The 16,882-nt window shown below is 44.1% G+C and overlaps 1 protein-coding gene across 1 annotated transcript in view; it reads left to right on the top strand.

Annotated features, from left to right (window-relative positions):
- LOC138548640 (uncharacterized) overlaps nt 1-16,529 on the top strand; it is a 633,569-nt gene extending 617,040 nt beyond the window's left edge. Inside the window, exon 12 of the mRNA XM_069642327.1 lies at nt 16,285-16,529. Coding sequence (XP_069498428.1) covers nt 16,285-16,349 — 65 coding nt within the window. The 3' untranslated portion in view covers nt 16,350-16,529. The remainder of the gene's footprint in view (nt 1-16,284) is intronic.
- The last annotated feature ends 353 nt before the right edge of the window (nt 16,530-16,882 follow it).

Genomic DNA, 16,882 nt, shown 5'->3' with positions numbered 1-16,882 from the left:
TAATGTCTCTGGGACTTTGTCCTCTTCCCCGGTATAATACAGCGCCTCACCTGGGGTATTCCCCAAAGCATAACCCCGGGCTTCCCTACCCAGGTGATCCTCCCTCACTCGTCCACACCCAGGTTTGAGATCTGAGAGCGCCAGCCCTTCCCAGGCCACCTGAATAAGGGATTTGGGGGGTATAATCGGGAGAACACCCTTAGGTTTCTCACATACCCTTCCCCTATGCTGGCTGGACTGCAGTGTTTCACTTGGAGATTTCATCGTGGAACACCCAGACTGCTGGTCCAAGCATTCCAGCATATAACCCAGGTTGGTCTCCTCCTCCAGTATGTAAAGATTGTTACTGCTTGGGCTCTCAACTCTTTCTCTCTCCATCTTCCTTTCTCTTCTTGAGCTGCCATCAATTCTTCCTCTATATTTCATGGGCAGATTTCCATAGTATTCCCCCGCTCTCCACAAAAGAAGCATTGTTCTAAATGAGAAGCTTCTGATTCATCTAGAGATGCAGTGGATGTTGACCCTCTCCTATCCTTATTCACGGGCTAAAAAAATTCTCAGGACAGTATTGTTCTCTAGTTTATGTTCCTCCTTATCAATATAGGGTTCTGCTTGCATCCTCCCATTTGAGTTTCTTACCTCCTCTCTCTCATTTGCTCACCCCCTAGTTTTCCCTTTGAATAGCAAGGATGGGGTTCTGGGATTTTATTTTCTGGAGAAGGGGTTTCTGGTGTTTTCTAAGGGGTTTCATATACTAGGATCCTTACTCTGTCTCCCCTACAGATTTTTACAGGGTTTGTGGAGAAGTTCAGGAAAACAAAGGTTAATTCATCTTCGCATGAAAAAAGAGGTAACATTTTTTTTACCCTCCTTGCAAAGTAAAATATAGAAGGACCAACCCAAAGGATATTTTATTCTTATTTGAAAAGAGATTAAGGCTTTGTTCCTTCCCTGTAGTAAATAATCCTGAGGGCAAAAAAGATAATGAGTGTTGCCTTCAACATACTTTCGGACCGGTGAAATGGCTTGAGAGGTCAGGGAAAAGAAATTGATTCCCATTCTCTGTTCCATAGGTTTGAAGGGTTGCCTCATGGTCTCCATAGATCTCACCCCCTTGATGGAAAAAGGGGCTTGATTGGGTTTGTCGCTTGACTCAAAGATTTCTGAGTCCCCCATGAGGGAGCTGTTCATTCGCTCTTTTCCTAATACTGGGGAAACCGAGATTCGGTCTCTCTTCATATAAGTGAGTTCTCCAACTAGTATAAATTGAATCAGATCCTACACCTGACACCATATGTAAGGAAGGCATGGTATCAAAGTAAGACAGACACAAGTGATCACAGTTCAAGGGTGTTTATTAAACTGTTAAATGGGTGACATAAATTCCTAATCTAAACCTAAATCTAAGATGGAAGCAAGCTACGACTATCAAATAATAATAATACAGTCCTAGTAGAGTTTTAGTCAAATAAAAAGCGTCTATACTAAAAAGAAATATTGCTAATCCTTACCGCTATACTACAAAATAGTGTGGGATAATGTTCTCAAGAAAAGGAAGAAGTGTTCACAAAATGATAAGTCAGGATGTTATGGCCGGGTTTTCCCTTCCCAACGTTGTTAGTACGGGACAATGCGGGACTCTTGAGCGCAGCACACTCCTGGGCTTCTTTGGCACAAGCTTACAATTCCTTTTCTCTATATCAGGGCCTTCTGTGCCCAAGTCTCTTCACATGCAAAGTCTCCTGCTTCAGAGGGCCTGATATGCCAAAAAACAACACAACTAAAGTTCCTTCTGATAATCTTCACATTGAGTGATTACCCTCCACCCTTGCAACCCCCTCCGCTGGGCTCTGATCCTTCACTCAGTCATCAGCCTCCCTCAGTCGGGCTCAGACCGATCACTCACTGTGGACATCCCTGAGTCGGGTTCATACTTGTGACAATGTAGTTCACTTAGCCTCTTCACAATGTGGGATTCACTTCCCTTCGTTTTTTCTCTTGACGTCCATCAGTCGGGTTCACTACCACCTTTCAATCACAATCTCCTCATTTGCAATATTCAAAAGTCTCAATGTCTTTTTAAACAAACATCTAGTTTTAGTTAGGTCCCCCTCCTCCGGACTCAGAACTACCAAAGCACTTGCCAATTTTAAACAGAGACTTCCAGAGGGCGATCACGTCTCGCTGGGTCACTCTGTTATCCTATGGCAAGTGCAGGCTTCACAAAATCACAGTTCGCACAGCATTCCCCTCAGCCGGTCACAAACGCCTATTTCACAATTTCACACTTGTCACAATTTCTGTAACGTGTGAAGGCCTTTCGATTGTATAAGAGGTTTGGCTTGACCCTTGTATGACCACCTTGACACCCTATGGCCTCTTGGTACTTGTAGTTTCAGTACTTTTGTAATTCCACATTCTCTTTGTTCAGGAGAGGGGTACCAGCTAGACCTTCGAGTGAGCGCACACCTGGCACTGGACCACTCTATCCCTGGTACCAAGTTCATTCACAAAAAGACCTCTGTCTTTTAATCTTCTTAATGTTGCCACTGCAACCTTAAGCTTAACGCAGTCCAGTCCGCTTATCAGTTTCTTTCGACTCACCGCCTGTGCAGAACTCATTGGCATTTCTTTTGCTGCAGGAATCAAGGACGGTGCCACGATGGCAACCGCATCTCCCCGCCCTGGCTATCAGTGCAGGAGGGTTCCATGTACTGCTGACATCTGTTACACCATTCGCCAGCTGCGATTCCTGGTCTTTTGTTTCCTTTGTCAAAGACTTTGCAGGTGTGGGTTGAAAAGGACAAGGGCAACTCCCTCCTTGATGTCCTTTCAGGTCTCGCTGCCTTTCTCCTCTGTTTGAACTGCCGTCCTGGAATAGCTGCTTCCTTGTGCATTCGGCCTTGATCAGAGTGTGATCTCGTGCTCCACCTTTTATCCCTAGGTGGAAGGGAAAGGGCAGTCAGGTGTGTGTAGTTGTCGGCAATTGTCTGACTCTGCCTGACACTTGTGTTGTGACAACCTAGCAGGCTTTAATAGGGAATTATAAACTTTGTATTCCCATGGGGATTCTTTCTACATTCTAATTCATCAACCCTCGTCCTAGGGGGATTGGTAAACTCAAAAGGGTGAGAATTGTAGGGTTTGTGAAATGAATGGGAAAAATCAGTAAAATAATAGTTTGGAGGTTTGTTGAGGGAATGGCCAGGATTATTGTTGTGAAATGAAAAGGGGAAATTCTGAGAACTGTAGTATTTTGTTAAAGCAGACTGGGGGTTCTGGAAAATATAATCAGAGGGACGGGGAGAAAAATGACTGGGAGTACTCGGGTAGACGACAGGAGAATAGGGACTCTGGGAGATGTAGTTTCTCACTGCAGCAGAGTTTGGGTACCTGATAGGTTTATCAGATGCGGAGGGGTTGTTGGATTCTGGTAAGGATTCATTGGGTGGAAGGGAAGTTGATTTGGAGCAGCCTATAAAAGTCTCAGGGACTTCGTCCTCCTCCTCGGTTTAATGCTGCTTCTCACCTGGGGTATTCCCCCAAGAATAACCCTGGGCTCCCCTATCTAGGAGATCCTCCCTTGCTCATCCACACCGAGCGTTGGGATCTGAGAGCGCCAGCCGTTCCCTGGGGGAACTTGCCGCTCTTTTTTGCCACTAAGCAAGCCCCACCCACCTGGTGCCTTCCTGCTTGCTGCTCTTTTCCCTACATAAGGAGCCCTCCAGCCTCTTTTCCTTTGCAGATGAGGAGCAGGTGCAAGTGGATCTAGGCAACCTGGCCTAAGCCCCGCCCACCTGGTGCCTTCCAGCTTGCCGCTCTTTTCCCTACTTAAGGAGCCCTCTAGCCTCTTTTCCTTTACAGATGGGGAGTAGGTGCAAGTGGATCTAGGCTATCTGGCCTAAGCCCCGCCCACCTGGTGCCTTCCTGGTTGCCACTCTTTTTCACCACTTAGCAAGCCCTGCCCACCTGGTGCCTTCCTGCTTGCCGCTCTTTTCCCTACTTAAGGAGCCCTCCAGCCGCTTTTCCTTTGCAGATGGGGAGCAGGTGCAAGTGGATCTAGGCCACCTGGCCTAAGCCCCGTCCACCTGATGCCTTCCTGCTTGCCGCTCTTTTCCCTACTTAAGGAGCCCTCCAGCCTCTTTTCCTTTGCAGATGTCGAGCAGGTGCAAGTGGATCTAGGCCACCTGGCCTAAGCACCACCCAGATTCTTTGCCCTGCCTCTTCCTTCCTGCTCTTAACTCTTAGATCAAGGGCGTCTCTCGCCCCAGCGTCCGAAGCGGAGGGCAGACAAAGAAAAGGGCAATTCCTGTTTGGACCTGTTCGGACCAGAAGGGCCCTGGGCCCGACCCACCGCCCGATAGCAGGTAAGCATGCACCAACATGTGTTTACTCCCTCTGTCCTGACGGGCCATCCCCACCCCCTCTTGTCCCCCCGTGATGTTCCCTTGAGCCCCCCCATTCTCGCACACAGGTGCTGCCTGTTTTTCTTGATTCCTCTACCGTGCTCCCCCCTCTCCAGCCTACTTCTGCAGGTGTCTGTCCTGATACATTCTGGTTTCACCATCACCCTTTTGTGGCCAATGCTGGATTTGACTTTTATGGACTTCATTGATTCGCGGTGCGTCACCCTTTCTCAACTCTCATGCTGAACTTCCTTTGCATCTTGTACTCATGGTGGCCCTGAATCATATTGTTCCCATCTTCATCTTGTATCCAGGCTTGCAACATTATGTGTTACTACTGTTCTGCAAGTGTATTCGCTCTCCCCTCTTGCTTCTCCACTCTTTTTCACTGCTTACTCTCTTTTCTCGCCTCCACTCCCTTTCTCCCTTTTCCTATCTCCTCTCCTTACTTTATTCTATGCACTTACTCTATCAGAATTGTTCCTGGACCTAGTATGATAGCAACCTCGTCTGTCTCCTCACCCTCCTCTTACTGTCCCTCCCCCCTCCTTTTACTGTCCCCCCCACACCCTCCAGCACTATCTGAAATGTCGTCAGGCCTAGTACGGTAATCGCTTGTTTTGTTCCTCCCCTCCCTTTCTGCACCCCTCTCACTCACCTTTTGTTTTTTCTCTGGCTCTAACAGAAATTTCGTCAGGCATAGTACGGTAGTCGCCTGTCTGTTCCCCTTTCCTTCCCACTCTTCCCCTCCCTTACTTATGTATATCTTAGCTCTTGCACTATCTGAAATGTCATCAGGCCAAGTACGATAATTAATTTCACATCCTTACTGTTCATGACCTTCAGCAATGTCATTGTATTTTCCCTTGTTCCCTCCCTTGCCTTTAAGTGCTTTGAAACACATTATGTATAGGCGCTATATAAATAAACTATCATATGATATCATATCATAACCTGAATAAGGGATTCTCGGGGTATAATGGGGAGAACACCCTGAGGTTTCTCACAGTGATCAAATCGTCTCAGGAAGCTAAGGATCTTCTCAGGTGATCTGCTGACACTCTTGCCGAGTCACCTTCCTCCTCACCAACACCGCCCGCCAGGGGTAACCTGAAGCTGCAGAGGAGGCTGTGGTCCTAGGCAGGGAAAGCTCAGGAGCTCATTACTCACTCTGGGGTCAAGCGAGACCCAACAAAAACCTTGGCTTGTTAAAACTGTGTTGGGTTGCATTGTGTGCTGCCCTCTGGACCTGTGAACTGCTGGGACTGCTTTCCTTCCTGCTGACAGAGACCCTCTGACTGCTATTGAGCACTCATAGTTTGTGGCAGCGGCAATGGAGAGGTACTGCAGCTTGAAGCTTTGTGATGGCATTCGAGCCCGGTGATAGCCAGCATTATCCCTGAGCTATCATGGCAATAGTTCTAGTTTTTTTAATGTTTTCTTTTGTTGAATTTCATTTATTATTTATTCTGTTTTATGGTTTGGGGCTATCAGGGTTGTTGGGAGGTTGTCGTGAGATGGGATAACATTGCATGTGCAATGCTAGGGCCTTGATAGCAATGTTCCCTTTCTGTTCTAGAATGTTCGCAGTTGGCATTGTTATGTCTTCTAATTTATTTTCTACAAGCCTGATAATGCAGTAGATCTGGTCCTGTCCAGGGTTAGGGTGCTTACCCTCAATGTACAGGGTCTTAATTCTCCTAACAAGCACAGGTCGGTTCTGCAAAGGCTGCATGATAAGGGTTTGCTCTATTGCCTTCCTCCAAGAGAAATACCTTTGTCCACCGGATGTTGGTAGGTTGCGGAACAGGCTTTTCCGCATTCAATATGTGGCATCTAGTAGCTCCAAGAGGGTTGGGACCGGGATACTGTTTTTCAAAGATGTACCTTTTGTGGAACTCCAGGTCAAGCGTGACCCAGGGGGTAGATTTGTGAGGGTCAAGGGCTTGCTGTTTGGGCGCCTGTTTTTTATGGTTTCTCTTTATGCTCCAAATGAAAGTCAAGATGCGTTCCTCTCAGATTTTCTGTATGAACTGGTTCTATTTATTGAAGGAGATGTGATTATTGGGGGCGGGGTGGATTTCAACTTACTGTCTGATCTGGACTTGAACAAGTCTCACTCTCCCTCATCGACTGACCAGATGCCCAGGCTGTACGGAGGCTATTCAGGGAAATTACTTGGTTGATCTTTGGAGGCTATTGCATGTCGGGGAGCATGACTATACACACTTTTCACAGGTGGATAGGATCTTCCTGAGGATTGATCTCCTCCTAGTCTCTCTCTCATTGATGCCCCACATCCCTGAGGTACAGATTACCACCTGCATCCTATCGGACCTTCCCCCAGTGGAACTGTTATTACTGGTGTATAGGCTGGCCCCCTAGCCGCAGGCAACCCTGAAACCTGCATGATCCGGTCCTGGGGGGTCATGGCCCCGAGAGACGCTGCTGCTAACGTGATTGTTGACTATTTTGCGGGAGATGCTGGTCTTGGGGTCCCTGAGATGATTGTGTGAGACGCTATGAAAGCGGTCATTGGGGCGACTTTATAGCCCACACTGCGGCAAACAAATATCTAGTACACAAACTGAAGGCTGTGCAGACTAGGAACACTATGATGGTGCTGACAGAAGGGAATGGTATGATTCAATACTCGCAGCAAGGCAAGGTGGAGATTTTTTAAATGTACTTTGCGGCTGAAATGGCACCGGGGTCTTCCCAAACCCCCAGCAGCTACTTATTGCCGGTTAGCTAATCTTCCTAAGCTCAGTGCAGATGACCCAAAAACATTGGGCACCCTGATTATGGCGGAGTAGGTGGCTGTCACCATCACCTGACTCAAAAATAAGGCCCCTGGACCTGACAGATTCTCAGCATTCTTTTATAAGACTCTTCAGGCCCAGTTGATCAAACCCCTGGCCAAATTGTTTAACTTGTTTCTAACGTCGATGGGTGAATCCACAACGGTCATGTTGTTAAAGCAAGAAAAGTCCCTACAGGACTGTCAACCATACAGACCCATCACGTTACTGAATCTTGATACTAAACTTTACTCTAAGATATTGGCCCATAGGCTAGCTGGTGTGTTGACCCGTCTGCTCGACTCTGATCAAGCTGGGTGTGTTCCCGAGACTAAGTACTCATGATAATATTAGGTGGGTGCTGGACCTTATCGAGGATGCAGGAAGGGACAACTGCGGACTAGGGATACTAGCACTGGATGCCACCAAGGCATTCGATAGAGTGTTTTGGTCCTACCTTAGGGAGGTCTTATAAGCCTTTGAGTTTGGCTCGATGTTTCAACGACTGATCCTAGCTAATTATCATGAGCCCCTGACTAGGATTAGGGTTAACCATGAGTACACGGCCACTATTCGCATCACCCGCGGAATCATGGAAGGCTGCCCATTATCACCCCTGTTGTTTGCTCTCATTAGGGCACCCTTCGCCCAACGAATCAGGGATAATTTGCAAGTAAAAGGAATAATGGTGGGTGGGACTCCGCATAAGATCTCCCTGTATGTGGATGATGTTTTGTTTACGCTAACAGATCTCTCTAAGCTGTTGTTGGGGAGTTTCAGAGATTTTAGTTTTCTGGTTTCTCAGTTAATTGTCAGAAATTGGCATCCGTGGGGGTCTGAATACCTAGTAATGTTATGGCACGGGTGCATGATGTGTGCTCGCTGGCATCGGAGCCTGACTCTGTGGCGTATTTGGGTGTGTGTATTCCTGGGTCTTCCTTGAGGGGTTATTGAATTAACTTCCCTGGCCTGTTTAAGGATTTGGCAGATGATCATCATCGTTGGAGTAAGCAAGAAATCTCTTTAATGGGGGCACATCACGGCCATGAAGATGAATCTTTTACCACGATTCCTATATTTCTGTCAAGCTTTTCCTGTCCTGGTACCCACCTCTGCTTTATTGAATGTGCAGGGCAAGGTTCAACACCTTATATGGGCAGGGAATAAAACCAGGATTCCCAAGTGATTGGTGGGAGGCTCTGGATCTTTTTAGGAATTATCTTGCGGTGCAGGTTTCTCGTGGATTCTCTTGGAGGGACCCCACTAACCCTGGGAAATGGGCCACTATCAAACAGGGGTTCTCTCCATGCAAATTACATATTTGCCCTTGCACCACTAGCTTATTGTCCTCGACACAGGTATTGTTGGCGGAGGGACCTGAGGAAACGTGGGGTGGTCCGTGGGTTGGGCTTGTGCAACCCAGTTGTGGGGAATCCAGAGTGTACACCTGGATTATCAGAGCATTGTTTTTCACCATGTGTCAGAGGGGGGTCTCCAATCCTTATCCCAGTTACATCGGGGGGGGGCTCCCCTGTCCTCTGAGGAGTGTAAAGCCAGGTTCTCTTTGGAGACGAGCGAGCAATTTCGATATACGCTGATATGACACTGAATCACTAAACCTGTGGTAAAGACTGGGGGAGACCAGAGATCCAGTAGGACTGGAGCTTACTTTGGTTGAGGGGGATTACAGGGGTGGTATCTCATGTGTAAATTTCTGGGGGGAGGTTAATTTGTTGCAAGGTAGGCCATCATATATGTCGATCTGGGAAACTGATGTCGGGGATCCCATAAGCGATACGGCCTGGGAAGAAATCTGGGCCAGAAACCATGTATCCTCCAAATGCATTACCAACAGAGAATATATGTACAAATGATGTTATAGGTGGTACTTGCCCCCACTCAGGTTCCATAAAATGAAGGTGGACCTTGATCCGACCTGTTGGTGGGGTTGTGGCTTGCAGGGTAGTTATTTTCACATGTGGTGGTCTGGTGATTCGTACTTTTTGTGTGTATATAACACTTATTTAAGAAATAACTGGAACGGATTGGCCAGTTGACCCGTTGGTCGTACTACTGGGAAGCCCTGTGGAGGATATCTATCCCAAGTCGGGTCATCGGGCGCAATTGGTGACCCAGCTGCTCCTGGCAGCCAGAATCATGGTTGCAAAAGGCTGGAAGAACCCTGGGGGGCAGGTAGTGACACAATGATGGCTTAAGGTGTGCGATATTTTGGTTGCTGAAAAGGTTACTGTATGTGTGAATAATCAACTGACCAATTATCTATTTTTCTGGATGCCGTTCGTTGAAGAAGGATAGCTCAGGGCCAACGTTTGTCTTGGAAGCAAGACAACGCAGCGCAACACAGGTTTGAATCCCGATCCTGTTGGGCTATTCCTTGATGTGAGTACTGAGGTTGGGAAGATGAAGGGGACCAACATTGTTCATATAGTATTTGGTCAGGGTGGGCTCTGAGTTGGGGAAACTGTTTTTGTTTTACTGTGACTGGCTGATTATGCTAACTGACCATTTAAATGGATTGGTACGATTCTCATCTGTGTTTAAATGAAAGTGTTGAAAAAAATATCTAAAAAACAAATACATGGCATATATCGGATTCCCAAACATTTGGTAGGCAAACGAAAGACATCCCAATATGAGCCGCAGCATAAGTGGTAAAATAAAAAAATATATGGGACTAACACAGTCCAATATCAATATGTGCCCTTGAAGACTGTCCGCCTCTACTGCTAGTGCAGAGGCCTACATTCGTCTTTCACGGTCAGTGCAAGACAACAACGTCCGAAAGCAGGATGGTGCGTGCCCTTACACAGGTAGCAGCATGCGTCACATGCAAGCAGGTAGGGGGCTGGGGAGGGGGTCGGTTTTTCACATGTGCAGGCAGGGGAGAGCTAGCCCCCTAGCGATTGAGCCAGGACTGCAGAGTTGCTGCAGATGAGATAAAAGTATATGGAAAAATAAAGGACCATCAGATTAAGAAGATCACTGTGTGCTGACTCCTCATTACCATACTGGGTTAATGTAAGCAGGCCTTAACCGTAGCACTGGAAAATAAAGATTCTTGATGCGTTCCTGTGTATGGCTCATTTCGTCTTCCCTGATGGAGTCACTTCAGTCACCAAGCCAGGCCTGTTTTTTTGCCCGCAGACGTGCAGGTTCTGCCCAAACCACACTACCAGTGAAGTAGGTAGTGTGCACATACCTACTATTCACGGTTGTCTGTGCCTGTCTGTGTTTAAAGCTGAATAGTCAGGGTTGAAGGTTCTACAACCCTGTACACGTGCAACAACAACATTAGTATTTTCAGGTGTGTGAGGTACTCCATGCTAGGTGGGACCCTCGTGTGTGCGTTGTCCCTTTAAGGGGATGTGTTTCTCTGTATGTGTATGCCCTTTTAAGATGGGCCATGACTGTGTCATGGCCCAAGCTAATAAAAGGAGCCCCTGCAGGCACGTGAGACAGAACGGCTGCAGACTCCATAAGAGGTTGGTCTGAGTCCGTGTCTCACTTATTGATGTAGGCGGCAGGCCTACACGTGGAGGCACAGGCCTGCAGGTCCTGTTGCCATGGGACCCCTTTGCCAGGACGGTGGCCTAGGTCCGCACACGTGCGATCCTTAACAAGATCCAAACAAATGTCGGGTGTGTGAGCTCAATCAAGCTAGCAACATGTAGAATGCTACAATCCAGGACTGTGGGTTCACTTCTCAGACGCCAATGACCATACCATAGCAGTATCAAGTTAGTGGACTCACCCACATGGGACCATCAATAACTTTTTTTATTTTATTTTTATTGGTTGGTTGATAATCAACCTTTCAATTTAATATATAACGTAATTAATCACAAAAAAAAAAAAAAACACAAAAATGTTCTTTTTAAACAAAATAGAATCAACTCAAAATCAATATACAGCACAAAGCCTACAACCCCACTACTTCAACATTCAATTATTTCGCATCAACAGCAAAAAGTAATAAAATCACAATTCATATATATACATCATCTGAGTTTTCATCTTAAAAATCAATCCAAGATAGGTTCAAATTTCACATTGTTAAAACCACTAATAATCTACCAATAAAGGGGTGTTGGTTACATAACACATGTCATCTATTTAGGGAAAGTTTAAGCTATACATTCAATTATCTCAAGATTTAGGGCTAACAGAAATTGGACTGTGGCTATACGAACAGCTTGAAGAGGTGAAGAGAATATTCTAAACCAAAGTACATCTTTAGTTAGACAGTTATAATTTTCATATAATTTTTTAAAAAATTTATAACGTAAATCCTTTAGTGAGGAGCAACCTACTATCAAATGTTTTAAAGTTTCCTCGCACTCTGGTAATTGACAAAACCGACAATTATTTTCTTGTTTTGTTATTTGACCTCTTCGAGCTTAAATTTCTCTAGTGGGCCATAAATTAAGTCTAAATCGAAGATAGTTGTTTCTAAAATGGTGGGAGGGAAATTTAAGTAAATAAGGGGCTGCAGCTCTCATTCTTTTCGTACCAAAAGGCAGACCGCAGTAATCTTTATACTGCGAGCAAAGCTCTAAGGTGCAGATCCAGTCATGCTGATATAGTTTTCTCTGGGCACGATTGGGATTATTTAAAAGCAGTTCAATAGTTATATCGGCCTCTACTAAAAGATTGGTAACAAAATTTCTCCACTTGTTGGGAAAAAAATGAGTAGATTTCAACATATATATGGCCAGTATAAAAGATAGATCTGAACAATTTGTGCACAGCAGAAGTTTCCTCATTAGTGAACACAGTTTCCATGCATAAAATACAAACAATGAAAGAGCACCCAACTCATATCGTATCAAGGGCCCTGGAGTTGAATTCGGTAACTTAAACACTGACCGCCAAAATTTTGCTTCTAATCGATCCCAAAACACACGGTCTCTTGGTAATTTAGTTTCTGAGCCGTATGTTATTATTGGTAAAACTTTTTGCGCATAATATAACAGTACCTGAGAACATGTAAATTTACCAAATTTTTGTAAAAGGACTTTAGCTTGGCATGTTGATGTTTGCAATTTTTGTTTTATATCCTGCACATAGGGGATATCGCACTTCTGATTGCTAATAATCACTCCTAAATATTTGTATTGTGGGGTGATGGAAATAAGCTCTTCCTGAAAAGTCCAAACGGACGATTTTAGGGGGCGACATTTTTTTTTATTATTATAGCATTGCATGATCTGTGTTTTGCTTAAATTAATAGCCATATGATTTCTTTGAACATACAATGAAAGCCCTTGTATCAGCCGCTGTAAACCAGCCGGCGTTTTAGAGATTAAAATAAGATCATCCGCATATAATAACCATGCAATTTGATGAGACCCAAGTTTTGGGGCATCTGAGTTGATATCAATAAAATTCTTACCCATGTCCAATATAAACAGGTTAAAAATAGTAGCCGCCAGAATACAGCCCTGTTTCAGACCTCTTGCTGTCGGAATTTTAGTAGTTAGATGCCCAGCTAAAGTGGTTCTTATCTGAATTGCAGTCTTTGTATGGAGCAGCGCAATCAATTTAATTAGTGAACCAGGACAGCCCATTTTAATCAATTTGCTAATTAGCAGATGTCTATCTATTGAATCAAAGGCCTCTTTAAAATCTACGAAAGCTAAAAACAAGGGCTGGTTGAGATATTCACACTTAGCTTTAATCGCATTGATTGCTGTAATATTTATTGCCGTGCCTTTTCCTGCAACAAATCCGGTTTGAAATACATCAGCATTACCAGATGTTTCAATCCATGCTCGCAAGTCTCTAAGAATCAACCGGGCAAAAATCTTGCCCGGTGTATCAAGAAGGGCAATCGGTCTATAATTTGAAGGGTCTTGTCTATTACCCTTCTTGAAAACCGGGACAATAATAGAGAGAGACCATGATTTAGGCAATTGTTGAGTACGCATGATTGTGGTGTAAAGTTGATACAGAATCCTTGCCCATAGGTGCGGATCTTGTTTCATCATATAGTTGGATATCCCATCTGGACCAGGGGCACGCGAGCTACTAGATTTGGTAATAAAAAATAAGATGTCTGCTACTGAGAATTGCAAAGTAAAAACTCCTGGATCACACTGACTAAGTGGTGAAGTTGTAGTCTCAGGACAGGCATACAAATTTGCGTAATGTTCAACCCATTGGGCCTCTGCCACATCATTGATTTGTAATGAAATCTGCGTATTAGGGTTGGTCTTGTTAATTAGAGCCCATATTTGCGCAGAGTTTTTTGATCCCATCTTTTGGAGCATCTGTTCTCCATCAATTTGGTAAAGAATAGCTCGGTGGGCCTTCATCCAATTTTTATGTTTTGTTTTCAATGATTTAAGGGCTTGCCATTTTATTTGGGAAGGCAAAGACAAAACTACCTTTTTTTCTCTTCTAAACCAGGTCTTTTGTAGCTGTACTTCCTTGTTAAAAGAATGCAAGGGAAAGTACTTTGTCTTCACCTTATTTGTTGTAGCAAATGTATGCAATAAGTCACTATACTCAAGTGACTTGTTAGATCCTAATGTCTTTTCATACACAATTGTTTGTTCGAAGACCCTGGCAAATTTTGCCAAATTGTATTCAGTCCAGTGTAGTCTATTCATACCTTTATTTACTAATAGAGGATGGTATGTATTATATATCTCCTCTTTTCCCTGTGGAGCCGTGCAGTGCCATTTCACATTCAATATGTTGTGATCACTATCCTCAGTAGAGATCACACAAAACAACTTAATATCAAAGAATAGTTCACGATTAACATAAATAAAGTCAATAATTGCACCGGAGTGACCTCTTTTCCACGTATACTGTGGCGGGCTATCGGCCGGACATGAACCATTTAACATAACCAAGTTTTTCGACTCAATAAAGGTGTTCCATAGGACCAGTCTGCTATCACTGCGATTTTGGGGAGCATCCAGACAGTGCAAATTTAAGTCGCCTGCCAGAATAACATGCGGGTATATAGGGAGTTTAATAATCTCTGACCATAACTCTTCCAGATCTTTAATAAATGTTTTGGTGGACATTGCAACTGGATTCCAATATATATTTACAATCGCGTATTTTTGTTCTCTGATTGTGATAATTATCAATTGAGTATATCGGTTTGGCGCAGACTGGTGTTCTAGAACAACTTCTGAGGACTTGTTTAGGGCCACAAGGAGACCGGACATGGGCCGACCTTTCATAGATCGTATTGCCGGATTAAAAACTATTTCAAAGTTATCCCACACTGGCCGCTCCGTAAGCCAAGTTTCTTGAAATAAAACAATATCATGCTGCGATAACTCATTGGAACCATTCCTCAATAAATGCCCATGTCCTCGAGTATTCCAGCTTATCATAGACAAAAATGGTGGGGAATGTTGCATGGTAAGTTATGACTGCTTTGATACAGATTGAAACATTGGATAGTAATTTTGATTGCTCGACTGAGCGCATAAGCCCTGTCTCTGATTAGAAATGTAAGTCTGCAATGATGGATTTTGCACCGCAGGAATAGGAACTTGATTTGTCGCATCAGTGAGAAGCTCAAACCCTAATTCATATATTTCTCGTTTAGCAAGCCACAAAGTGTTTAACACAACTCGTGAGCACACCCAAAACCGCGCAACAGAGAGATCATTATCGCAGATAAATTCCACCAGATCAATATCGGAGGATTGCAGATCGTCTAACGCAGGGATTTCAGCTAGGATTGCAAGTATACTGGAGCGATTTAAGTCATACTTCGCATAAGGTGTATCTCTGCATCGAATAATCAATGGATATAACGGTTGTTTGGATGATATTTTCACATTTTTTGATGGTAAAGACTGAAACTTGTCAGAGTGCGGCCAGCTTGTACCCAGTGAGTGGTTTTGTCGTTGAGGATGTATATCAACCTTTGCAACAGGGCCAGCCGGATAACGGCTCAGATCTTTTGATTGTGAATGGATAATGTGCTGGTCAACCTCTAACTTCGTAAATAATGTAGCATTTTTGTTTAAGTTAGTCATATATTCTTCCACTGCGGTTTTAATAGCTTGTTGTATTGGTAATTCGGATACATCAAAGGAGGGTTGTTTGAAAGTAGATGTATCAGCTGAATTAGTAGTAATTTTGAGGGGAGCAAACATTTTCTTTAAAGGAGAGGGCCCAGGGATCAAGGGCGTAATGAGTGATTGTGCCACATGATTCTTTTCTGTATGAACTGTTATGTGGGGTCTCTCTTGAATGTTAGGGTCTTTCAGCATCTCTACTTGGACATTTGAGGGTCGTTGTTTGGTCATGTAGTGATCAATATCCTTCCTAATTTCGTTCCGTCTGGCTTCAACATTCTTATCTATGATCGACTCAAGAGAAGGAAGTGATGGAGCTACAAGGGTAGCACCCTCTTTTACTTGTACCACTGGACATTGGGGTACTAAGGGAGGTGAAGCTTGTGTGTTTATGGCCTTATCATGTTCGGCAGCCTCGACCAGAGAGTCTAATGGGTCATAGGCTACTATCTGGGCCGGGCCTGCCGTGAGCTGTGTACTAGTTTTCTTACCATTAGCCAAGGGGCTATATTTTTTTTGTACTGCTTCCGCGGCCATGATGGTATGTTTCCTAGGCAAGGATAGAGCTTTAATGAAGGCTTTAGTTGCTGAGGTTGTCGATTTAGTTATGTCTTTAACATTTTTTGTTTTTTTACAACTCTGATTCTTTTTTGGTTTAGATATGATTTCGGGTGGCTTAGGTTCATTAAGTGTAAATATGTTAAACATTTGTTTGTCTCCAGGAACTATCGGGTCTAAGAGTGGTTTGTCTTTAGGTTTTTCAATTTTTTGGGGCAATGAGAAATCGTCGTAAATTATATTGGAAAAGGCAGGTAAGGGCGTGAACTTCATAGGTTGTGTTTGTATAATGAGATTTATTAACAATATTAATAAAATCTCAAGTTTGGGGGTTACTCATGAACGAAAGCAATACCTACAAAATGCATTAACGGAGCTATCTTACGAGCTGCTTTATCACTCTGCAGTGTTTGTGTGATGTATATTTCTCATTTCTTTTTTATCCAGATGAAATACAAAGAGATAACTTCCGGTGGGTGCTATGCAACAGGATCATCCATGAAGACTATTGAAAAAGCATTACAAATCATCACGCAAACCCCCATACCTAGCTGCCTCAATACTGCATCACAGCAAAATGAACTTTTTAACCATCCCAAGAAAAGGGAAAAAAAACATACAAATTCAAAAAAGGAAGAGCCGCCTGCAAAAGTACAAAAGCTGAAAAAAATAAAATGCAAAATTACAAGTTCATGTTTATGTTGTTAACTGTGTGTCTGCTTCTTAAAAGAATTCATTGTAAATGCTGCCTGACATGCCGGCATGGCTGCAGCGTTTACTCTATTTGCACTGCGGAATGCAAACAAAAGGACTAAAGAGACTTCCACTATCTCTTACAACTTCTCGTGTTCACTCCGCAGTAAAAATGACCAACATTGCTTGGAGAGGACCTGTTTGCGCATAAGTGCAAACATAAGCATCTCCTCCTGGCAATTTCCATTGAGGAGCAAAAAGAGCTCTTTTGTGTTTTAAATGCACGTGAATGCTTGGTGAGAGGAAGAAACACCCCCTTTTCTTTTATTCATCTGAGATCCTCCTTGTTGAG

The sequence above is a fragment of the Ambystoma mexicanum genome, chromosome 1p, assembly GCF_040938575.1.
Source record: "Ambystoma mexicanum isolate Mex_15411 chromosome 1p, UKY_AmexF1_1, whole genome shotgun sequence".
Taxonomy (NCBI): Eukaryota; Metazoa; Chordata; class Amphibia; order Caudata; family Ambystomatidae; genus Ambystoma; species Ambystoma mexicanum.
Note: the sequence above shows the minus strand (reverse complement) of the source record. Positions and strands in the feature narration are given on the sequence as shown.